Source organism: Eurosta solidaginis, chromosome 5 (genome assembly GCF_040869045.1).
Source record: "Eurosta solidaginis isolate ZX-2024a chromosome 5, ASM4086904v1, whole genome shotgun sequence".
In the NCBI taxonomy this organism is placed as follows: Eukaryota; Metazoa; Arthropoda; class Insecta; order Diptera; family Tephritidae; genus Eurosta; species Eurosta solidaginis.
This window is the reverse complement of record NC_090323.1, coordinates 92,596,194-92,622,806: the sequence shown is the minus strand read 5'-3', so window position 1 is coordinate 92,622,806 and position 26,613 is coordinate 92,596,194. Positions and strand designations below refer to the sequence as shown.

Sequence of the window (26,613 nt, the reverse complement as noted above, 5' to 3'; positions counted from 1 at the left end):
GGGAAAAATCCCGAGTCGCTCCGGTACATAGAACCGACTGCCTTGGGAAGCGCCATGTCATAGCTTACAGTGTGGCCTGCTCAGGACAAAATCGTAACACCAACATAGCTTTAATTTGGTTTAAAATTCTTATTCGCTGAACGATCGCGATTCTGGTTTGATATAAACTAAAATTAAAAATCGAATTATTCAGCCCTATTCTGCATTTCGACTTGGATTGGAATTTTTTCGATTTGGCAATTTTGGTATTCTGTGTTCCAATCTCTTTCGATCCAGCTTCGAATCGTTCGATTTTTTGTATTCTGCATTTCGATCGTAGTTCCGTTTTTCTAAGTTGCAAATTTGTTGGCGGAAAAATGTTTTCTTTTTATTTTTTTATTAATTTATAACAGAATTTTAACAAAAATGTAAGTAAAACTTGTTAAGAAACGTAGAAGGCTTGATGATGATTGTTTTTTATATGTTTCCAGGTCAAAAACAACATGTCGATGTCGAAGTCCTTGGACGTATTTGCCCCGCAAAAGTATCTAACACATACTTTAAAGCATCCTTGTTAAGTCGAACGTTTTTTTTGAACCTAAATAAGAAAATAAGTCATTAAACTTTACCAATTTTAAGTTCAATTTCTTACAATTCGTCACTCATCTCAAATGTATTACACAAATCTCGCAATATTTGCCTTTCCATTCTCGCCTGACAATTTTCGTATGCGTTGCTTTCCAACTCCATAAATAATACCGCGGCTATTGATTCCATTATAATAGACAGCTATAATTTGTGTCTGTTCGTTGGGTCCAGTTATATGCCAAAGCAAGCTGCCGGCGTAGAGGAAGGTGAAGCGAAAACGTAAACAATCCTTGCGGAAAGAATAAATAAACCTTTATAAGGTATTTTGGGCCAGTGCAATGAAATTAGCATCCTTAAAATTCAGAAAATGTCAACTATATTCGTGCAGGAATCCGTTTTAACAAAACTTGGTGGCCAAAAGAACGACAAAACACACTTACAATTATGAAAGCACTTCACTCAAAAAAATATAACACTGCGGCAATATATTCTATTGCTTTTTTTTCAAAATGGCGTGGATAATAAAATATAAACGTTTTTCAGTGTTTTTTTGCAAATTTTCTTTAATTTATTTTGTTCCAATGTTCACACATTCCGTACCAACAGCTGATTTCGAAAAATCATTTGCTCTTCCTCTTCTCTTTACGATTCCGTCGTAATGCAGAATACCAAACTTCGATTGAAGCGGAGCGTAGAACGGGAACGTAATCGAAATGCAGAATAGGGGTGATTTATACATCCCTGAGCATTACTTTAATTTAATGGAATTATTATTTTTGTTGTTTACGGCCTTTGAATTATAACTTTTTAAATATAAACGAGCTCTAGGCCAAATATTTGTATATTCTTAATAAAACACAATACGTAAATTTTTGATATACAATTATATTATTTAATTTGTCGATATTTCGACTTCAATCTGAAGTCATCATCAGGACTAGGTACGAAAAGAACAAACATACATATTAAAATCATAAAAATACACATTTGCACAAGTACAGAACTTACATTGTTGAATGCAATATGTGGACTAGTGTAACAATAATAAAAGTTTACGAACAGTGCAAAGCAAATAACAATAAAATGTAAATAATACAAAGCCGTTATCATAAACAAAAAACGAACATAAGCAGAAAGTTAGCTAATGAGTAGTGAGCGCCGCTCAAGTGATATCAGCTGCAGCCTGCAGGTGAAATCTTTGGTAAACAGTGGGAGATGCTCTTATATATTATTGTTGTTGTTGTTGATCAGCTGCCTAAAGGCAGAGGCAATACCAATTGTATCAGATTTGAAGTTTACGCGTTTGTCACTGGGTGTATTTATGATGTGTAGCATCTCTAATATGTAGCGTTTGTTGTAATTCCTCTCTTGCTGTAGAATTTCTACATTTTATAAATTGGGAGAGTGACTAGTTTCTCTGCAATGCTGTGTTATGGAACGGAGAGCGCACCGCACCAACAAAAACACATACAGACATATGAAAAGCAAGTATGGTATGGAGATCAAGAAGTACACAAATCGATACCTACAAAGCACAAAACAGCTGGCTAAGTTGACACAGTCGATTAAGTTTCTGGTAAGTTGCAGAAAAAGTGGCATAACACCCAAATTCATAAACAACGCCACCAAAAATTCGAGAAACTCAAAAACATACATAGGCAATCTCTTAACATTAAAAATATACCCCATTGGTTTCATAATACTACGAAAACCAAGATCCCTACAGATATTCTGTGGCTCCTCTCTTTAGGTCCTGTTTAGGCCGACAGCCCAAACTCCAAACATAAAAGGTCGCCCTCGCATTTTTCTTATATTGGTTAACAGTGCCAGTCAAATTGTTTATGTTAACCATACAAATGAACATCGCTGGAATAAATAAACGGTTTGACTGGCAAGCGGTATTGACCTGTTATGTTCTTTTACTTCACTTGTTTTCACACATCAAGGAGAAAGGACGTATCCCGCCGTAGTTCCAGCTTCACCAACTAAAAGGTAACCTGCAAATATATATATATATATATATATAAATTGTTTAATCTTTATCTTCAATAAAGACTATTTGTGAATATTAAAATTCTAATACCAAACTTTTTCTTCTTTTCTACATTAAATCTTGACCGGCACCATCCCTGAGCTGTGGCCCGGCCAAGACATTGGTCCATTCAATCCGTTTTTTCTAAAAGCGACCATTTTTGGCATCAACAGCACAAGTGTTTAAATATTATTAAAGCGACCATTTTGCGAACCAACCACAGGAATTCAAATATTGTTGTACTTGCGACCAATTTTGAGGGTATAGTGCTTGGTATTCCAGAAGCAGTATTTTATTTGTGGGGAATTTAAAGCGACCATTGGCAGCAGCAACAACACAGCAATTTATAAAAGCCATTTGTTTATATATTATTTCATCCACTTCATCAGGACACATCTACAAATATAAAGGTACGTGGTTATTTCAGTGAGCACATTAGTTAATAAATTAAAAATTAGTGAAAGTGAAAAGTGCGCGAGTGACTTGTGAAACAAAAGCAAAATTAAATTTGATTTGTACAAATGCCTTTTTGAGCATCAAATATTGCTTGCCGCCGACGGTAAATAATATTTGACACGGCTTAAGGGTCTTCGCTGTTGCATTATTGCACACAAATATTTGTACAAACAGTGTTTGGGAATAACTTAATAGAAAAGTGCAAGTAATTTTTCAAATTTAATTAATTCAATTTACATTTATATGACTCGCACTTCTCTGTTATTAACAGCCCACAACAACAACACTGCACTGTGTAATTAACCTCACTGTTGGGTTTGGTTCATCACAGTTGAATTTGAGAAAAATTAATTTCACAAAAGTCACTCGGTTTTTAATTAAATTCACTTTTTAAAACAGACAAAATTTAATTTGAGCGTTTATTTACTGGACGGAACATTTTTCCTCCAAGTTTTGCTCAGGTTTTCATTTGCGTTTGCATTCAAATAATACTGTGCTACATACATATATACACGCACACGTACATAAATATAGTTGGTTGGCGAGCAATTACTTTTGTTTCTAACACGTATATTTATACGTATATATATTTATTTCATACAGTCCACTGGTTTTATCACTCTTAAAATTATTAAATTTGAGTTTACTTGTTTCAAAATAAATATTTACGTTTGTAATTTTACACAAAATTTGTCAGAAATTAATTTAATTTGTTGGGTTGATTTTGTTGGTGGAAAGCGTTAACTAATTTATATTAGCAGATTGGGTAATTCCACAGATACTGACTCTGTGCATTTAATATTTTTGAAAATATTCATTGTTTGTAATATTTAAAATATTTTCAATATGGAAGCATATAACCGCCTAGCAGACACCGTAATTGAATTCGACATCGAATTCTTAAGCAAACCCACAAGCGAGCACTCCAAAAATTCGCTGAAAATTCAGCAGCAGGAGTTGAAGTGCATGTGGGATAAAGCCAAAGCTGCTTTCGATGAGCTGCTAGTGGCCGAGGACATTACCGCTAAAGACGTTACTGCAATTAGAAAGAAAAATAAATCATGCTATACCGTTTTTGTGCGGTGCATGACAAAAATTAATGACCTGGCGGAAAAATTTTGAGAAGGCAGAGAAGGAGAACGATGCTGCCTTCACGCCACGCAACTTGCACTTAGCACCTTGTGATACCGATATATTCAAAGGTGATTATTTGTCATGGCCAACTTTTCGTGACATGTTCACGGCCATTTATATTCTAAATAAAAGCCTGTCGCCAGTACAAAAATTATATTATCTCATACAAAAAACCCAAGGTGAAGCCAGAGAAATCGTTAAGAAATGCGAATTGACGAATGATGGTTTTGATATAGCTTGGAAAAATTTGTGCGACAGGTATGAAAACAAGAGAATATTAGTCAACACCCAATTAAAGATTCTTTTCAACCTTCAATCAGTCGAAACTGAATGCGGTAATTCAATAAAAAGATTACAAAGGGACATAAATAATTGCATATCCTCGTTAGTAAGTCATCATATTGACATATCTAATTGGGATCCAATTATTACATACTTATGTTCCACTAAACTTCCTGATGTGACCCTTTCGCTATGGGAACAATCCGTAGAAAACAAGACAGAAACTTCCAAGTGGGCGGATATGGACCGATTTCTGACAAATCGTTTTCAAACGTTAGAATCAGTCTCAGGTTTAAGAGGTACAAAGAGTACAAAACCTCAAAAGGTACAAAACTCAAAGCAGGCCTCTGAACATCCCCCAAAGAAACTTGGCGCTTTCCAAGCAAGTGTAGCTAAAGGCACTTGTAAAATGTGTCAAAGCAATGACCACAAAATTTATGCGTGTTAAAAGTTCAATAATTTGAACACCAATGAAAGACTTGCTTTCATAAAAAGAAATAGCTTCTGCCTAAACTGTCTGTCATCAATGTCAAAATGCACAAGTGCGCACAATTGCAGCAACTGCCATTTAAGACATAATACCCTTCTGCATTTACAGACAAGTAAGGAAAAACCCAAACAGGCTAATAATTCTGCAGATTTATCGGATGAGCAACCGTGCACTTCAAAGCAAGCTCAATCTCAAAATGAATCTGCAAAACAAAAAAAGCAGCAAAATAAAACTACTGTAAAATCTAATTTTATTAATACCAGTAAAGGGGTTTTACTAGGCACAGCTCGCGTCACCATTCATTATAATGGTACAGATTTTTCGGCCAGAGCTCTCATAGATTCGGGATCTGAATGCTCTTTTATCACTGAAAGACTCAGACGAAGAATCAACCTGCCAACTCGAAAGATGCATGCTCAAGTTTCGGGTATCAATAATTCAGTTTCTGCGCAGGTAAAAGAGGCATGCGCCATTCAGTTGCGGTCCCCAGTTGACCCACTAATTTCTATTGACGCTTTAGTTTTAGTTCTACCACATTTGACAGGTAATTTGCCAACATGCGATGTTAGTGCATTAACACAACAAGCTATCCCTGATCTAGTGCTTGCGGATAAACGTTTCTTCGTGAATGAGCCAGTTGATCTTGTTCTGGGCGGGGATATTTATCCGCAAATCATATTAGACGGTATCAAAAAAAATATTCTTAGCACTCTTTTAGCTCAAGAAACTGTCTTTGGTTGGATACTGACTGGTCGTGCTGATGCAGCCAGTCCAACCAATCATAATCGGGTATCCTTTTACAATGAAGTGGCTTTAGACAAGCAGCTAAGGTCATTTTGGGAGCTCGAAGACACGCCGAAAGCTAAAGCCTCCACATTAGAAGATACATTTTGTGAGGAATTGTATCAACGTACAACGCAGCGGAATTCTGACGGAAGATACATTGTGTCGCTTCCGTTCAGGTCAGAATTCCCAGGAGAGATAAATCTAGGTCCATCATTAAGAATAGCGTGCTCTAAATTCTATAAAAATAAAACCCGACTTAGAAAAAATCTCGATTTACAGAAGGAGTACAATAGAGTCATACTAGAATACGAGACTATGGGGCATATGTCAAAATTAGATTCAATTCAATCGGCCAATGCGGTCGATAATTACTATTTACCACATCATGCAGTAATAAAAGAAGAAAGCATCTCTACCAAAGTTAGAGTTGTTTTCAATGCTTCATCACGCTCTTCGAATGGTGTCAGCCTGAACGATGTTCTTCTTCCTGGTCCTGTGCTTCAGGCTGATCTACCAACATTAATTCTTCGCTGGCGACTTTTCAGATACGTCTTCAATAGCGATATTGAGAAGATGTATAGGCAAATCCTAGTAGATCATAATCATACAAGATACCAAAGAATAGTTTTCCGCTCAAGTCCATATGATCAAATCAGTCTGTATGAGCTCAAAACAGTGACATTTGGTATCAATTGTGCTCCTTATCTAGCAATAAGGACTTTACTTAAACTGGCTGATGATTCCGAAAAATCTCATCCAATCGGTTCAAATATCCTACGAAAAAATATGTATGTCGACGACGTTCTTTCGGGAGGGCATACTATTGCATCTGCGATCAGAGCAAGAGATGAAATTTCCAGGGTTTTAAGTTCAGCTGGTTTTCCATTACGAAAATGGACTTCCAATTCCAGTAAAATATTACAGGGTATTCCCAAAGCTCATCTACTGAGCGAAGATTTCTTAGAATTTGAAGATTCAAGTAGTGTAAAGGCGCTAGGTATTAGGTGGAATGCTCATTCCGATCAGTTTTACTTCATAGCTAACCCTATAGAAGAAAACACCGAGCCCACAAAAAGAGCGATACTATCTACTATCGCAAAACTCTTTGACTCATTAGGGTGGCTAGCCCCAACAATTATCGTGGCAAAAATGATCATGCAAAATATCTGGTTAGAGGGTACTGGCTGGGATGAAACCGTTTCGTCTTCAACATTAGACAGGTGGAAAAATTTTACCAATACGTACAAGGATATCGACAAAATGCGAATACCGCGATGGGTAGCCTTTTCTCCAACAGAAAAGGTCGAAATCCACGGGTTCTGCGACGCCTCCGATAAAGCGTATGGTGCAGCCGTGTATTTGAGAGTGGAAACCAACGACGGCATATTTGTGAATCTGCTTTTGGCAAAAACAAGAGTAGCTCCAGTCAAACCCATCTCACTTCCTCGATTGGAACTTTGCGGAGCTGTATTATTAGCGGAGATAACCGAATCTATCTGCGCTAACCTTGATTTAGGTCAACAAAACATTCACCTGTGGACAGATTCGACAATCGTGCTGGCTTGGATACGAAAACCTCCGTGCTCATGGTCAACTTTCGTTGCGCATCGAATTACTAAAATCGTCGACAAAGTTGGAAGTTCATCGTGGTATCATGTGGATTCAGGTACAAACCCAGCAGATTTAGCCAGTAGAGGAATACTAGCCGAGGATTTAGTCAACAACTCTCTGTGGTGGCAGGGTCCTTCTTGGCTCCAAGAAGAGAAGGAAAAGTGGCCAACACAAGATTTGGATTTTAACACGAATATTGAAGAAAAACGCGTACAAGCACATGCAACCGCAATTTCAAGCAATATTAATGATATTCTCGATAGGTTTTCAAATCTTCCTAGGGCTTTAAGAGTTATCTCATATATACTCAGGTTTTTCATAGAACGCATTCTAAAACGAAAGATTGTAGTCAACCTGAATCTTATTTAATTTCCTCAGATGAAATTAAAACTACAACAACCCGTTTAATAAAACTTGCTCAGAAGCAATATTACGGATCAGAAATTTCAAGTTTGCAATCCAAAAAACCAATTGGATCTAAAAGCGAAATACTTTCGCTCACTCCATATCTTGATGAAGACGAAGTAGTGAAAACGGGTGGACGACTTGGTGCATCCAAAGATACTACCGAATCTGAACGCCATCCCATAATACTTCCGTACAATTATAGGTTTACAGATCTGTATGTTCAGTTTGTCCATGAAATGTCTCTCCATGGTGAAAACCAATTAATGCTGCGCATCATTAGAACTCAATACTGGAATCCAAAAGTTAAAACCATGATACGATCCGTAATTCATAATTGTAAGATCTGCACGATCTTCAAGAAACGATCGCAAAATCAGCTCATGGGAATTCTACCTCAAGAACGCACCACATTTTCGCGTGCATTTACCAATACAGGGGTAGATTTCGCAGGGCCTTTCGATATTAAGAGTTACAGTGGGCGCGGGTGTCGTACCTCAAAGGGTTACGTTTGTCTCTTCGTTTGCTTTTCTACTAAGGCCATACATTTAGAAGCCACTAGTGATTTGAGCACTTCCTCGTTTCTAGCCGCTCTTTCAAGATTCGTAGCTAGACGAGGATGTCCAAGAAACATTTATTCGGACAATGGAACAAATTTTGTCGGTGCATCACGTGCATTAAAAACTGAATTTAAGGAATTTCTTGCCGATGCAAGAAACCAAACCCTGTCAAAATATTCCCATCAGGCATTAAATTGGCATTTCATACCAGCAGGAGCTCCACACATGGGAGGACTATGGGAAGCGGGAGTGAAAAGCTTTAAAAGCCACTTCAAAAAAGTGGCCTTAAACAACAAATTCACTTTTGAGGAATTTAACACATTGTTATGTAGAATTGAGTCGTGTCTCAATTCTCGCCCTCTTAGCCCCGCTTCAAATGAACCATCTTACCTTGAGCCTCTAACACCAGGACACTTTCTGATTGAAGGACACCTATTAGCACCAGCGGAAATCAGCGTTGATGAAAATACTGCCTCAATAGTCAATCGCTGGCAGAAACTCAAGGCATTACATCAAAACTTCTGCAGAAGATGGAAATCAGAATATCTTTCGGAACTACAGAAACGGATAAAATGGAAGCATCCTAAATCAAATATGCAAGTCGGAGATATGGTGGTTATACGGGAAGACAATCTTCCTCCCAACGAATGGAGATTGGGGCGTGTGATAAGGTTACACCCTGGTTCAGACAACCGGGTGCGCGTTGTGGATATAAGGACTGAAAGGGGGCAAGTAACAAGACCACTTGTCAAACTAATATTACTACCACCCTATACCGCGGAAACCGAAAACACGTCAAACCCTAATCTTCAGCAGTAACGCTACAAGTGGAGTTACAAAATCTCCACACAACATCAAAACTTCTCCTAACCAAAACGAAGCAACTTCAACAAACTCATAGTGGAAACAAAAATTTCTTTTTTTGATGCAGCCTAATATTACATATGTACATGTACATACATGCTTGCGCATATGGGTGGTGATTTTCATTTATAAAAGCAACAATATTTTTCTAGAATTGATGAACACTTTTTATAATTAAGTTTTAAATTTTTTAATGCGATTTTTACACACTCACTACAAATTGAGGTTATCAGGTAGTCGCCACCGAAAACATTTGCACAGGCATATACACAATGACTATGTGCATTGGACTGCATGGAATCATGACAGAAAAAAATTTCGGGTCTACTTAAACAATCAAAAAAAAAAAGTTCGGGGTTTCGCAAACCACATATTACATCATGAAATTTCCCTCAAATAAATATTTCCTTTGTTCTTTTTGCCTAATGCATTATATATAAGGGTGCTCACATAAACATAATTTTTTATTTTTGTTGCGAGGAAACGAAAAAAAGGATAGTACAATGGCAAAGGCAACGTTACTTAAATTAAACAAAATCGCTGCCAATTCCATTGCATACACCCTTAATACTTAATTTCAATATGTTGCATTAGGGTGAGCCGAGCAATCCGAAATTTGTCCTCTGTTTTTTTTTTTTTTTATTGGAAAATTTTTTGTTCTTTGTTTTGTATTTAAACTTTTTACTTCGAAAAGTAAAAAGGAATTGTGCTATGTGCCGTGCATTATATTAGGGTGTCCTTAATTGAAAAATTTTTGTTTCCGTAATTTATTTTTTTGTTACTTATTTTATTTTTGTTTTTATTTTTATTTCGATAAAAACGGGTGTATGCAATGGAATTGGCAGCGATTTACATTACTCGCCCGCACACGCACTAATTAAAATTACAATTTTAAGAAAGAATTCACTCCCGCACGTTTTTTTTTTCTTTTCGTTTCATTAATTAATCCGGAACTGAAGTTAGTGAAATATGCAATATATCGATATTGCAACCAATCGATTCACTAGTACGGTAGCGTAAGGGTATTGACACATCATCAATTATCCGTAAGGCTACATGCGTCACATACGGAAAAGCATGACGTAGACATTTACATTTTTGAGAAACGAGTTAGTAATCAAAAATAAATGCTATAAATGCTTGGAAATGTATAAATTAGACATGAAAATCTTTCCTGGTAATGTTTGGGTTGGCGTTGTTTCTGTCTTGGGGGTCCGAGGGTATCATTTGTAAAACAAATGAATAGCAGTTATACTACACTACAATACATCCATCGCGTATTTATTTATCGCATACTTTACCCTGCTTCCACCAACAACCCCTTATAAGGTGAAGTCTACATTTACCTTGTCAGAATTGCTCGCCAACCGAAATACGCTCGCTACGTCGATGAAATTAGAACAACTTATTTTCTTTTTCAGAAAAATGACGCGATTCACTTCAATTCGCAAAACAGCTGAGGCAAAGGGGTTCTCTTTAGCCTGCCGCCTATGCGAAAAGAAACATCCACTTAGGGTGTGCCCTATCTTCCGCGATAGCACAACGGAAAAAAGGTGGTATTTCGTTATTAAACACCGCTGTTGCACCAATTGTTTGCTCATTGCACACACGAGGGGCGGTGCAAGAAATGCGAGGATGACCACCACACCATGCTGCATATCGCGGAAGTTCGGGACACGACGCGCCGGGCACAAAACACGTGGCATCGCAGGCCACAGAGAACCACCGAGGAAAGCGACACCCTCTCCATCGATGCATCCGAGGTCGAAGCAGAGTCCTCTGGAGCGGAAACGTCCGCTTTCCGCCCAGGGGTCTCAAGTGGAGTGGAATCATCTGCATTCCACCCACCCTCTATGAACGGATTGGAAATGAAAACTTTCCAACCGCGCCGTTTTCGACCTCTACTTCAACACGAGGTGATCGCAAGCGGATTGGAAACGAAAACTTTCCAACCGCAGAAGAACAGCCAAAAAAGAAGAAATCGACGTAAGCAGCATACACATCATAGTGGGAGAGTGGAATCATCCGCATTCCACCTCCATCCAACTCGTGGTTTCCGGGCTGGGACGGTTGTCAACCCACGCGCACCGCCGCGGTTGATCCAGTGCCTCACGTCGATTGCGCCCACTGCCGTCGTTAGGGTCGAGTCGGGTGGACGTTTGCACCTGGTGCGAGCTCTTCTCCATCCATGCGCTGCGACGTCTATCATCGCGGAAGATCTAGTCCGCCAACTCCGCCTCGAGGTGATGGTTGTGGGCGATCGGCGTGGGTGCTTTATCAAGCTGCGGGGCAAGCATGGGCAGACGGCAACCGTTACCACCTATGCTGTGGCGTTGCCACAATTCCAGAGGCAAACCCATTTAACTAGCCTCGACGCAACGGTAGCCACGCCGTATGCAAATATCAGGCTCGCAGACCCGCGGTTTTACAACGCCGCCCCAGTCCGATTGGTGCTCGGTGCAGACGTGGTCCCAAAGGTTCTGCTGGGCGCCATACCAGCCGGGACTTTGGGGCCCCTGTTGGCACAGAATACCATCTTTGGCTGGGTATTGTCTGGCGCCTGCTAAATTGATTTATATATATATATATTAATTGCATTTCATACTATACATACTATACTTTTCTTACACAAAAAAAACATAATTGAATTTATAGTAAATTTGAATAATTTTATATATATACTTTTTACAAAAAAATTAATTTTAAATACTGCTTATGCATACACATAAGCAATGACGTATTTTATAGATAAATGTATGAAATTTGAAAATAAATGTGCCACTGAATTAGAACCATGTGTACCTTCATTTATTATTTTACAATTTTCTCCTTTAGGTGGCTCAAGCGGAACTTAAGCTGAAAATAGTTGTAAACTTAATTTAAGGTCCAAATAGATCTTGCGTGTCGCAAGGGGGCCGGCATGTTTAGGCCGACAGCCCAAACTCCAAACATAAAAGGTCGCCCTCGCATTTTTCTTATATTGTTTAACAGTGCCGGTCAAATTGTATATGTTAACCATACAAATGAACATCGCTGGAATAAATAAACGGTTTGACTGGCAAGCGGTATTGACCTGTTATGTTCTTTTACTTCACTTGTTTTCACACATCAAGGAGAAAGGACGTATCCCGCCGTAGTTCCAGCTTCACCAACTAAAAGGTAACCTGCAAATATATATATATATAAATTGTTTAATCTTTATCTTCAATAAAGACTATTTGTGAATATTAAAATTCTAATACCAAACTTTTTCTTCTTTTCTACATTAAATATTGACCGGCACCATCCCTGAGCTGTGGCCCGGCCAAGACAGGTCCAAAATACTCTTTGCCAATGACAAAGAGTGGGTTCCCTTTATTCAAGGTGATAGCAGACGGAGAAGACTGCATTCAAACTATCAAAGATAAAGAGCAGCAAGAGATTGAGAGGAATAATCTAACAACACTTATAAGGGATCATCTTAAGAAAACCAAAAATAGCGCGCGCGACAAATTTCTATTAGATACCCTACACTCGGCCAAAACTTTTGTAAAAAACAACAAAGACTTATTGGTTCTGAATGCAGATAAGGGCAATATTACCGTCTTAATGGATAATTCGAACTATGAAAAGAAGTTACAACTTTTGGTAAATGACATTTCGGCATACCGGGTATTGAAACGAGATCCCACTAATAAATTACAAGACAAAAATAACGAGATTGTAGAAAAATTTTTTAAAAACAAAGTTATATTTAAAAGAGAATACAAACTAATAAGCAAAACGTCCAATGCGCCTAGATTATATGGCCTGCCCAAAATTCATAAAGCAGATATCCCATTGAGACCTATTTGTTCGTCTGTCAACTCCCCTTCGTACAATTTATGCAAGTATGTGGTTAATATTCTCACAAACATAACCAAATCGTCCAAATATACCGTAAAAGACTCAATTGAATTTAAAAACAAAATAAAAGATACATACATATATGATGATGAGGGTCTCGTGTCATTTGATGTCATCTCACTTTTCCCCAGCATTCCCGTAGATCATGTCTTAGAAATTATAGCATCCAAGTGGAACCAGATAAAGAACCACACCACACTCACAAAAGAACTTTTTCTAGAATTAGTTCATTTCTGCATTAGAGATAATAGATATTTTAAATTAAACAATAAAATTTATGAGCAACGTTGCGGTATGCCTTTGGGTTCCCCAGCATCCCCCGTCATAGCAGACATTGTAATGGAAGAATTACTGGAGAAATTTGAAGAAGACTCCCCTTATAAGCCACGTTTGCTTACCAAATACGTCGATGACCTTTTCGCGATTGTGAAAACTGATACGGTGGAAGAACTGCTAAATATTCTAAATGGATACAACAGGAGTATTAAATTTACATTTGAGGTGGAGAAGGATGGAAAACTACCGTTTCTCGATACTGTTGTTATAAAAAAGAATAACCAATTATGTTTTGATTGGTATAAAAAACCTACCGCGTCAGGTAGATTAATTAACTTTAATTCTAAACATGACAAATCTACAATAGTCAATAGGGCCAGAAATTTTATCAACAGAGTTCTCTCGATCAGCGATGAAGTAACATTAAAATAATAATAAATATTCTAATGAATTTCTCACACGGAAAATAAAAAACTTTATAAGAGATTATTATAAGAAACCCACTACGAGGAAAAATGCCGAAAACAATAAAATATATAAATCGACTACATATGTGTCAGGCCTGTCTAACAGAATAAAATATTCAAATATTTATGACAAAGAGAAATGTAATTTAGCCTTTACCTACAATAATACGTTGCGACAAATTTTCAGTAATACCAAGAGTAGAATAGATAAATATGAGAAATCGGACTTGATATATAAAATTCTATGTAATGGTGACGGGTCCCACGTATGCGACAAAGTATATGTGGGGACTACTAAATCGAAAATAAAAACGAGGATTTCCGGGCATAAAACGAATATTAAAAATCCCAACAACCCTAATGATGACAAAACGGCGCGAAAGAAACTGATCGAAAAGAAAAAAATTTAATTTAAAAAAGTCATATTTACACGGAAAAACGCTAATGTGTTTTTTACATTTTAAAATGTGAAAAACACATTATTTTTCATTTATCAAATAATTTGAATTTTACACTTTTGAAATGTATTTTTGACATGCAAAAAAATGTAGATATTACATTATAATAATGTGTTTTCCACATGGAAAATAATATCAAATTTGCATTATATTTCAAAATAGGAATTGTGTACTTCAAAAAAATGCTATAAATTTAACATTATTTAAATGTTAAAAATATTTGCCTTTTCATTCCGATGAACGTAATCGCAGGCAAACGAACAAATGCCTGAATTGATTATATTCACGCATGCAATAAGTTGGTTGATTTTAAATCAATGTCGATTATGTTCGTTTAAGCAAGTTGGATCATTGAACACGATCATGTTGCCGTTATTGCGTTCGATTTTTGCTGTTCTCTGATATGTATGTCGTTAGGCAAATTTACAAGGAAACTTCTTTATGAAATTATAGTAAAAGTTAACATGTACATTTGTATATTTAATAAATTGCAGAATTATTATGAAACAGAATATGATTAAAATATATATGTGTTCACTTCGTACATACATATGCTTGCATATTAAAAATATAATATCACCAACAAAGTAAATACGTAGCAGAATTATAAAGAAATTTATTAACATAGACATAAAACATCAAATATTTGAATTGTAAATGACTCTCCTCCCCCGTCGCTACGCCCCTGGTTGGCACTACTTTACTGTCGAAAAATCATATTCCATAATACGAAAATATGTTTTAATCCTTTAAAATGCAAAACTCTAAATATCTCGAAACAAGGAAATATGACTTATACCACTTTCAAAATCAAGGGCTCAATTATATAAACGTATAAACTTTTTCTTAATTGAAAAAATTTTTAAATTAGAATAGAAGAAAGAAAAAATTTTAGACAACTGCCAAAGCTCGTTGTATAGATCCATTTCGGGAACTGCTAAATTCCTTCATCGGCAACGTTTAGGCGCCGCTGCTATAACCATTCAGCCATCACAGAGGTTTTTTTGTTTGTCTTCATTAATCCTACTTCTATTCTGTTTCGTGCCAATTGATATTCACAACACTGCGACATCTGTTGCAGAATGGCTGTGAAAATTGGACTTGTTTGTTGGCAATGCCGCCATAGTGTCATAATTTATTGACACTTTTTTCCCCGTGCTCTGGGATGTATTAACAATTTTTGTTGTTATATCGGCCTACTGATTTTAAGATCGCGGGTTCGAATCGAGCTCAAGGCCTAACAATAATTTTTTATCATTATTATTGTTATGATAAATTTTTTATTTATTGAAAAAATTTTTAAATTAGAATAGAAGAAAGAAAAAATTTTAGACAACTGCCAAAGCTCGTTGTATAAATCCATTTCGGGAACTGCTAAATTCCTTCATCGGCAACGTTTAGGCGCCGCTGCTATAACCATTCAGCCATCACAGCGGTTTTTTTGTTTGTCTTCATTAATCCTACTTCTATCCTGTTTCGTGCCAATTGATATTCACAACACTGCGACATCTGTTGCAGAATGGCTGTGAAAATTGGACTTGTTTGTTGGCAAGCCATTCTGCAACAGATGTCGCAGTGTTGTGAATATCAATTGGCACGAAACAGAATAGAAGTAGGATTAATGAAGACAAACAAAAAAACCGCTGTTATGGCTGAATGGTTATAGCAGCGGCGCCTAAACGTTGCCGATGAAGGAATTTAGCAGTTCCCGAAATGGATCTATACAACGAGCTTTGGCAGTTGTCTAAAATTGTTTCTTTCTTCTATTCTAATTTAAAAAAATTTTCAATTAAGAAAAAATTTATCATAACAATAATAATGATAAAAAATTATTGTTAGGCCTTGAGCTCGATTCGAACCCGCGATCTTAAAATCAGTAGGCCGATATAACACCAAAAATTGTTAATACATCCCAGAGCACGGGGAAAAAAGTGTCAATAAATTATGACACTATGGCGGCATTGCCAACAAACAAGTCCAATTTTCACAGCCATTCTGCAACAGATGTCGCAGTGTTGTGAATATCAATTGGCACGAAACAGAATAGAAGTAGGATTAATGAAGACAAACAAAAAAACCGCTGTGATGGCTGAATGGTTATAGCAGCGGCGCCTAAACGTTGCCGATGAAGGAATTTAGCAGTTCCCGAAATGGATCTATACAACGAGCTTTGGCAGTTGTCTAAAATTTTTTCTTTCTTCTATTCTAATTTAAAAATTTTTTCAATTAAGAAAAAATTTATCATAACAATAATAATGATAAAAAATTATTGTTAGGCCTTGAGCTCGATTCGAACCCGCGATCTTAAAATCAGTAGGCCGATATAACAACAAAAATTGTTAAACGTATAAACTTTAAACGGAATTCATACTTTATGGCATATTTCAAAATCCAATATTCAACCAATAGCAATATCAACAGCGGTAATAGCAATTATAATAAAAAAAATGTATCAATATTCACACGGTTTGTACGTATATATGTATTTTCATACATTTGCTGCAATAGGTTGCTAGCGCATAAAAAATAATAGTTTAAAAAAACTAAAAAACACGCTTTTATAGCAAACCGAACTAAAAAATAGAAAATAATTTTGAATTAAAAAGAGTTTATATAACTGTAGTAAAAGGTCAAACAATCGTTTATAGTTAATCACCTCAAAAAAAAAAAATTATAATAAAATTTAAGTTATTAACAGAATAATTTAATTCAGAGTAAAAAGTGTGGGGTGCATTTGACTACATTTCATATCTTTCCTCTCAGATAGTTGCCAGTAGAATGATGGTAACATTCAATATCAAGCACCCCACGCTTTTTACTGTGAATTAAATTATTCTGTTAATAACTTAAATTTTATTATAATTTTATTTTGAGTTGATTAACTATAAACGATTGTTTGACCTTCTACTACTGTTATATAAATTCTTTTTAATTGAAAATTATTTTCTATTTTTTAGTTCGGTTTGCTATAAAAGCGTGTTTTTTTAGTTTTTTTAAACTATTATTTATTTCTAATTTTTTAGTTCAAGTAATTTTAAAAGTTTTAGTCGAGAGTGATGAAACCTCGAAACGCCAGCGGTCCATGGATGAATCCAACCCCACGGCACAGAATAGGGCCAAGACGTAGGGAGGCTGGACGCGGTATTTCGCCGAAATTGCCTAGGGTTGGCAGATCATTGGCATTATAGACGAGAGCAGCGAAGATGGCAGGATCCCGAAACAACAGTGGAAGTGGATCAAGGCCGCGCTCGCTACGGTTCATTCAAAGTGGTAATAAGGCCAATTGACCTTATGGCCGTTGACCTTATGTCACCACACCATCACATTAATGCATTGTCATCGAGCCTTGATGCGTGTGCAAAGTTGCAATCAAACTTATGACCTCATGTCATCACACCATCACATTAATGCATTGTCATCGGTCCTTGATACGTATGCAAAGTTTAAAATTAATCAGACTTCCAGAAACCGGTGAAAATTAAGCTCAAAGATTCCGTTACATACAGTCCAAGCTAATAAAAGCGTGTTAAAAATGAGATCCATATGATCGCGGTATATGGATCTCACTGTACATATGTACATACGTATCTACCCATGCACCTGCTGGCGGTAAGCAAGCGCAGAATAATTTATGCAAACCAAAACGGTGCCTATAGTTCCCATGCCCAGTTATGTTGCCAGCAGCATGCAAGTACATGAGATTCCGCAAGCAACACCCTAGTCGCAGGCTTAGGTTTTCATCATGCACTCCTTATAGTACAATATCGCACCCCAAGGTACACCTTAGCGACAGCTTATATTTTTTGGTCTAACAGCTTATAAAAAGGCCACGCGGTAGAAATTACCTTATAGTGCCTTAGGACTGCGTATATCATTTTCTGTTGGGTGCTAAGTAAAGCAAAGCCACGGCTGATGGTGCCGTTTGGGCACTACTCTGCTGAGAGAAAAGGTAAATTCTTAACAGAATCCTTGAATTAGATCAGGTCGTTTATGAAACTTTCTATTATTAAGAATTAGGGCTTTAATATGGGTCGCCTAGGAAGAAGTGAATCCTTTATATTGATGGTTCAGCCTGGCGGCGTTAACATTTTTTATTCGTGACCTGCGCTCGCCACGTCAAGGCTCAATCTATTAGTGCGGCAGAGTTGCCGACCTCGAGGCAGCAGACGTTATTCTATAACATATAAGTTCTGGCAAATGATTGGGGTTTTTCCGTTTGGTCGTCAAACAAGTTCTGATAACACTATGGTCACATTCAGTCTATGTGAGGTCTTTAGTGACCCGCCTGTTCAACCTAACCTAACTTAAAGTATAGAGCTCTACAACTCATTAATAAAAAAATATATGAAATATCTCTACCCGTTTAGAAGTTATGACCAGTGGAAAAAATGATAAGTCCACTTTAAATTAGCAATTTTTGTAGAGTATGACATTTTTTTAAAAACAAAGTATAGGGAAAATGCTAATATTTGTCCCTCTGGTTAGTATTGTAGTTATCCCAGGAAAAGTTTTTTCAAGTGGTCTAATTTTAAAATCTTTCTCAATGCGCAACACCTTTAAAATACAAAATAACAAAAATTTTTTTAGTAAATAAATTTAAGCAAATAGTTTGGTTATTTTATAAATTTAAAATAAATATTTCTTTTAAGTATTGTCAACATCGCTGGTGTTATTATTGTATATAGTTATGCGAAACAGGTGTTGACATCGCGGAACGAAATTCGGTATTATGGTAAAGCAATAAATTAAACGAAGCCTCCAGGTTTTAATTAATTAGCTTTTAAATTTGCCTTTGCTAATGATTTTTGCGGTTCGGACAGTATTAAATTTAAACAAGGATATAAATAAATAGTAAATAGTATAATAATATGTGACGTTGTTAAGTAACAAACGTTCCCTGTTTATATAAATTATGTTGCATACTGCTTTGCTCCCGTTCTCTTAAATTTAGCTTTAGCTCCAGATTTTAGAAAGATCACAAAGAGGTAATTGTTCTTCCTGTAGTTTTTTGGTTGCAACGAGAAACGGTTCCAATGCCGATACATATTAATGAAGCCAGTCCCAGCCTATTATAATACATATTGTTTCTTCTGCATCCACAAAATCTCTCATTTCCAATACCTTTTTTGCCATAAGGTAAGGGTATTCCATCTGGTCGCAATATCTATTGGCGAAACGGCCCTATTACACGCATTCAACGTAGTTCTGCACAAGCAAATGTTAGCATTTCAAATGTTTTCCCATACAGTACACTAAATTTTCACAATTTTCTATTAAAAATATGTATAGTGGTCGTGAAATTATTTTACAATTTTAGTTTAATGGGATCTGAAAATTCATTGCACTACCCCCATATCTGCCATACTAAAACTGCGCTTTATAGAACACTCAATTAAAAGAGTCTTATATGAATATGAACATTACTTGCCTATATTTACTACCTCATAAAATTTTGCAAACATCTTCTATGTTGGCCTTAATAGTTCTCTTTGTGAATATCGGTTACACATAATTGAAGCGAGTGGGCCGCACGGAATGAATACAATTTGTTAAATTAATTTCTTCAGTTTTATCTTCAAAATCGAAAAGTTCAGTGAAATTGTGGTTCATAATTTGCACAGTTTTAAGCATATTTTGTCTATTATTGGATGTTACACTGTTTGAATATATTTGGATATTTGTATGAAAATGTGTATAAAAACATTTTTTCTATACCAAAATATGCTTCTGAAAATGTGCGACCTTAATATTCATGCCTATTAAGTATCCGCCGGATGCTTTTGGAGAGGATTTGAGTTTTAAATTACAAAAATAGTTTAAATTGCTTATTTATAACTTTTAAATTAAAATCCGCAACAATTTTGTCGTAAAGCTGCCCGTGCTTCCACCCTAAAGCTTCCGTCGGATACCGTAATATGCACGATACATGTTGGAGCCTCAGTTTTTAGAGGTATATTTTAGCCAGTTTTTTAGCGCCCTGATCTATACAATACCTATAAATTTGCTCCAACCTAATATCCTATTCCTCTAGAGTTTCCAATACCGTCCTTTTTATTTTGTCCCCACTGTTTGTTTATGACAATGGTCTCCTTCTGAGAGTTTTTACAACTACATACTACTAATTTTGAATTTAAATATAAAAATAAAATAAATGTAAGGCGCGATAACCTCCGAAGAGATCTAAGGCCGAGCTTATCTTCCAATTTGCGTCGTGCTCCTCTTGATTTTTCCTACAAATTGGCCGGACTGTAGGTTAATCCTAATATTAAGCGGTCAAGCCGAGTAGCGGCATTAATTTTAATTGAAAATTACAATAATGAGATTGACCCCATTGCATTGTTTTCTAAAAAAAACTTTCTCCAACTGATATTAAGTACAGTACTTTTGACAGGGAATTATTGGCAATTAATTTAAATATAAAACATTTTAGATATCTTTTGGAAGGACGACAATTTACAGTTTATACTGACCATAAACCATTGACCCCTGCTTTAAATTCAAAAACAGAACGGATTCCCTGACAAACGAGACATTTGGAATTCATAACACAGTTCACTGAAGATATACAGTATATTAAAGGAGAATCCAATGTTGTAGCGGAAACACTGTCCAGAGCCTTTGAAGTTAGTGCAATGAAGAATGGGGAACTGAACTTTAAAATTTTACATACGAAACAACAGAATGATAGTGATTTAAACAAGCTTATAACTGATTCTCAATTTTTAAATTTAAAGTTAGTTAATATCCCTATTTTAAGTTTCAATATTTGGTGTGAAATTTCAGGAGAGAATCCTAGTCCATTTGTACCCAGTAAATTACGAAAGACAGTATTTGACATGTTGCATGGAAATGCACATCCCGGTACGAGAGCTACACTACGACTTACAGTTAAGAAATATTGGGGGGACTCATGTAACCGTATAAATGTCTTATAAAGTGTGTAAACGTAAAAATTTATCTAGTGCGTAAAAACTGTCAAATTTTGTATGAAAAATGATTTACACAATTTGTATAAATTTACGCGCACATTTCATTGTGTAAACGCGGTAAACTCAAAGGAATGCAACCTTGCAGACATTACAGCAAGCATTTTCATGAGAAATCTCCAACATCAGCAAGTCATTTACAAGAATATCTTAGTAAAGACGTTTTAGTTTTGATTTTTCACTTAATCTTGGCATTTTTTAATTTGTATAACAATCAAAAAAATTTTGTTTGGCAATAATACAGCTGATAAACAATCAAGTTTCTCAAGAGTATTTCTAGGTGTGTTCATATATGTAACAGCGTGTGTAAATGGATATAATTTTACACCTTATAAGTTTATATGCTTTCATGAGTCCCCCTATTATTGGCCTAATATGACCAAAGATGTTAATATTTGGTCGAAATAGTGTCTTATAGTCACACTAAGTCTCCCATTAGCAAAATTCCAATTCCAAAAATCAAATTTGAACACATTGATTTAGATATAGTTGGACCTTTGCCAGTTTCTAAAGAACATCGTTTTATTTTAACAAATATTCATAGATTTACTCTCTCGCCAGAGGCATATATATGCTTTAAAAGATATGTCAGCAACTACAGTTGCAAACAAATTTTCCAGAGAATGTATTTCTCGTTTCGGAGTTCCATTGAAACTTACTACTGTTGAAGGTAGTCAGTTTACATCAAAATTATTTTCAGAGTTAACTAAGTTACTTGGCAGTCATCAAATAACAACATCTAAGTATCGCCTTCAGGGTAATGGTATTGTTGAGAGATTTCATAGAGACAGTTAAAGGCAACTATTATGGCTAGGGATGGAATAAATACTTGGTATGATGAATTACCTGTTATACTTCTTGGTTTAACATCAATTTACAAAGAATATATTTCGGCTACACCAGCGGAAATGGTTTTTGGCCAAAATTTACGTTTGCCGGGGGAACTTGTTGTGCCATCAACTGAAACTTTAAGTACACTTCCGGTCAAAAAAAGGAAAAATCGAGGAAACTGTTTTTCCTGTTACGGCGTTTCTACAGTCACTACAGCTGCGTAACGAAACTTTTTAGTTATTGCGGTCAATATCGATAATTCCTTAACTAGTTATGTGGTATTTTAAGGCGAGAAAGTTAGAAAGTCTCTAGCAGTTTACGTAAAATCAACTATATTTCTTATCCTTGAAGAAAAAATTAATATAATTGTCTAAAAAGATCAAATTCCTCAAAATATGGAAAGCGTTAGCGGAGAACATTATAATGAATTATCCCTAAGGAGATTCTGGACGAAATATATTGTATAGGTGACGTTATCAGAGTGGACGACCACGAAAGGCCACTGAACGCGTTAATAGGAATATCGTCAGGATAGCTCCTCTGAATACATTTAAAATTGTTCCATTTTTGCTGGTCCGCCGTCACTTGAGGTAAACTAATTAGATGGTCCCTGGCTAGAATAAAACAAGCTTCGTAGCATTATAATCCTTCCCCCCTACTAAGCTGGTTCTGCGAAAAAAGAGACTGGCCTCGGAGCGACTGGAGACGAGGCATATTCTCTGAATAGCGCAAAATAAATTCAATTCAGTTTTGTAATGCGTGGTTAGCCCCAAAAGTACAAAAATATGGATTCATAGCTGCGTTCAGATTACTGTGCTCGATTAGCCCCCCAATTCTTGGTAAGATGCCCTCTTGAATGCTGTCAATGTAGGCAGCGGAGTTACTTAACTCCCCATCAACAAAATCTTAGAACTCTCACGATTTTTAATGCGTTCCACACCATTATATACGGAGAATCCTTCACTGCTGCCCTAACGCAGTTTTGACTCAATCTTCTTGATTTTTGGGACTTACTACGCATCGCGAACCTTAACTGAATAAAACTTATTTTGCACTCATAAGAGAATATGAATCATGTACAATCGTTCCCTGTCCAATTTATGTTTTTGTAATACCGGTTAGCGTGCGGGATCGCGTTTTTGTGGTGGAAACTGGGGTTTTTTTAGCCATGGGCCATCAAAATATTTTTTCTCAAGAGACATTGTGCGGTTGCTATGTTAGTTTTTATGTTTATATTATCCATCAATTCCGCGGAAGATTCTGGAGAAGTTTTAAATGCATTCAGAAGAGCGATGACGACGATCTTCCTATCAACGCGTACATTGGCTTTTGTGGTCGGCCACTTCGAAAATGAGAGGATAAAGTCACCTATTTAATATATTTCGTCTATAATTTCTTCTAAGAATAATTCATTGTAATGTTCTCCGCCTAATATATCCATATTTTGCATGATTTGTCCTTCGTAAACAATTATATTAATTCTTTTTTTCAAGGATAAAACTTTTACTTTTATGAAACATTGTTGCTTTTACGCAAACTGCTAGCAACTTTCTAGCTTTCTCGCCTTAAGATACCACCTAATGAGTTTACTAATTGTCGTTTCGTTACGTAGCTGTAATGACCGTAGAAACGATGCAACGGGGAACACATTGTCGTCGTCGTCGTTGTTGTTGTTGTTGTTGTAGCAGTGCTTCGTCCCATCCAATAGGTGCGACCGATCACAAATTTTCATCAATAACACGACTTTTTTTATGACGTATTAGTTCAAATTTAAGTCATCGTAAAGATTTTGATATTGGAATTTATGTTCCAAAATATCTTCAAACTTGTAAATTTGCATTTGTTCGGGTTATTAATAAACATTCATTGCAACAACCATATGAGGGACCTTATAAAATTGTTGAAGAAGACCAGAAATCTTTTAAAGTTAAAGTCAATAATAATATGAAGACTATTCCAATTGACAGATTAAAACCGGCAATAATCGAAAACAGACACAAACAACACAAAAAGAGAGTTACGTTCCATTTGTTTAATATTAAATTTTCTTGAAGGGGGAGTAATATAGGGTTCCTTTTAATACATTATAAATTTTATTTTAACTTTATATACTTTTTAATTTCATTAGTTTATTCAATAAATTTATTTTCATTAAGTATTTTGATATTTCAATAATCGAAAATTTTAAAAATATTGTATACGCATACATTTAGGCGTATTATATAATTAATACACCTATTACCGTTTACAACTCAACTCTGTTTCAGTTGAAATTTTGCAATGTGGTATTACAGATTACAACTCAACCTGTCAAAAACAGTGTCGGTGGAACAACTTTTTGTGGAATTACCATTTACAACCTTGTGTTGGTGTAGTTGTCAAAGACATCAAAATCTGACAACTGATTACTAGCAGTTGTCTCATACAATTTTGCAGTTGTTTGGAAAAAAGTTAAGGTTTTACAAGACGGTTCACCACCTAATTTCTAACAAACATTTTCAAAGTTGGTATCAAAAGACACGTTTCGACCTCCGTTTTTAGAATCCGAAAGCAAAAATTAAAAATTTCATTTCTGTCATATAATTTCGGTTCAAATTTTCATGTGGTTGTTGTATTTTGCGAGATTTTTTGTACACACTAATGCAGAAAGTTGTTGCACCCGCCCAGGGCTATTGTTACAAATCGCGGCCGAAGGCCGCAAACACAGAAAGGTGTTCTGTGCAAAAAAACTATGATCGGGCCTCATATTTCGGACCCTCTCTGGGCCATTTTATGGGTTTTTGTAAATATCTTTCGATAGAAATAAAGTTTTTAGTTTCCGCCTTGGGATTCTTAAAACGGATGTCGAAACGTGTCTTTTGATACCACATTTGATACGTTTTGAAAAGAATTAAAACAGATGGAAAAAAATTAAAAAAAAAATGGAAAGCGAGTTATTAAACCTTTTTTAAATTAATTTAAACAAACTTTATAATAAGAAATTTTGTACACATTTTTAGAAAAAACAAGTTTTCAACCAAGGATTACATTGAACAACTCTTTGACCTTCTGGAGCGACATCCCGAAGTTGGACGAGGCAAGGCGCAGTTCGGATGCAGCTAAAATAGGTGAAATTATGCGAACGTGAGTCCCATCGATGCTACCCACTACTCCTGGGAATCCTGTTTTAGAGTAAAATGCGGTTTTTGTAGCGCTTTGCTCTGAAGTCATTTGCGTTTTAATCCACTTCGCACAAATATCTAAAACCTCTTTATTAACTGTAGATGTTGTCCAGTCCAACACTAAAATCATTTCCACAGGATTTTTGATAGCTGCCGTCAGCAGTTTTAAAATAGGGGTACAGTCGTCCCTCGAGCAATATTCTTCCTTACTTAACCGAAAATAACTTACAAATCTGCAAAATAACTTCATTAGAAGCTCATCATTTGTCACTTAAACGTTTTCTTACTTGGTGTTTGGTAGTTCCAAGGGATTGGAGTGATCATGCGAATTTTTTCCATTTCGCGACATGTCAATTTTGTCACCAAAATTTGCGTCCTTATAAAATAATTTTAATATTATTTAATTGATATCAATTTTGCTATTAATAGAAAAATCACTTTTGCAAATGCTTGAATTTCCGCCACAAATTGATCAGCTGTTCATTTATCTGTCAAATCATCACTTTTTTAGGTTGGCAACAACAATTCAACTTCAACTGAAATAAGTTGTAATTCGTAATACCAAACAGGAGTTGAGTTGTCTTAAAGTTGAGTTGTGTTAATTACAACCCAACTAAGTTGAATTGTAAACCGTAAGAGGGGCATAAATAAAAGTTTTTATATATCTTAATATAAAAGTGGTTTCGAAATTAGCCCTGAAACCGTCTAGAAATCTTCCGTGCTTCATTATTATGTGGCGTTTTAAATTTGTGAAATGTTCGCCCGCCAATTAACTTTTTCACATTTTACATAGCGACTTTTTTTCTTCCTCGTTATGCCCATACTTTATTTACACGATATTTAACCAGCTTATATGCGCTTCAGATGTTAAATCAGAGAAAGAACGAAAATTTCAAACTGTAAGGTTTTTCTTTTATGCTATTTTCAAAACCTTTGAAATTGTTAACAGATACATATTTTCGATGTCTGCGGAAAACTGTAATATTTTTATTATTATTATATAAACATTTTTCCTTTGCGTTTTACTTTGTAGGTCACTTAAACATATTTGAGCATGGCTAAAATGGATGTCGATGATGTGGTAGACTTAAGTCTTGGTTCTGGTCGGGATCCAGCACTTGCCATAACTTCAGCTTCAATGCGTGATGTTCGAATTTTGTCTCAAAATTCTGGTTTAACTATAACGCCTACATCTGTACCAAGTACAACCAACACCAACGGTAATTAAACAGTCCAATTCTGGGCAAATAACTTAAGTTTTATACCACTGATATGCGTCACATGGAACTATAATAAATAATGCTACCCTATAAGCCCAATAACCATTGGAAAAACTGACAACGTCTTAAGCCTTAATGGATT

At 35.9% G+C, this 26,613-nt stretch overlaps 1 protein-coding gene and 1 long non-coding RNA gene across 5 annotated transcripts in view; one reads left to right on the top strand and one right to left on the bottom strand.

Annotated features, from left to right (window-relative positions):
* The window catches only part of simj (simjang), a 501,009-nt gene that overhangs the window by 153,258 nt on the left and 321,138 nt on the right, over positions 1-26,613 (top strand). For 3 of the 4 annotated variants that reach the window (XM_067787065.1, XM_067787068.1, XM_067787069.1), the window contains exon 2: positions 26,285-26,471. In XM_067787065.1, the coding sequence (XP_067643166.1) occupies positions 26,306-26,471 (166 nt within the window). In that variant the 5' untranslated portion in view covers positions 26,285-26,305. Of the gene's footprint in view, positions 1-25,089; positions 25,214-26,284; positions 26,472-26,613 lie in introns of all 4 variants that reach the window. The other variant, XM_067787067.1, reaches the window with a different exon arrangement.
* Positions 360-798, bottom strand: LOC137253869 (uncharacterized). Its single transcript, XR_010953905.1, has 2 exons — positions 632-798; positions 360-577 (listed from the first exon to the last, which is right to left on the bottom strand). It is a non-coding gene; the product is annotated as an uncharacterized lncRNA (long non-coding RNA).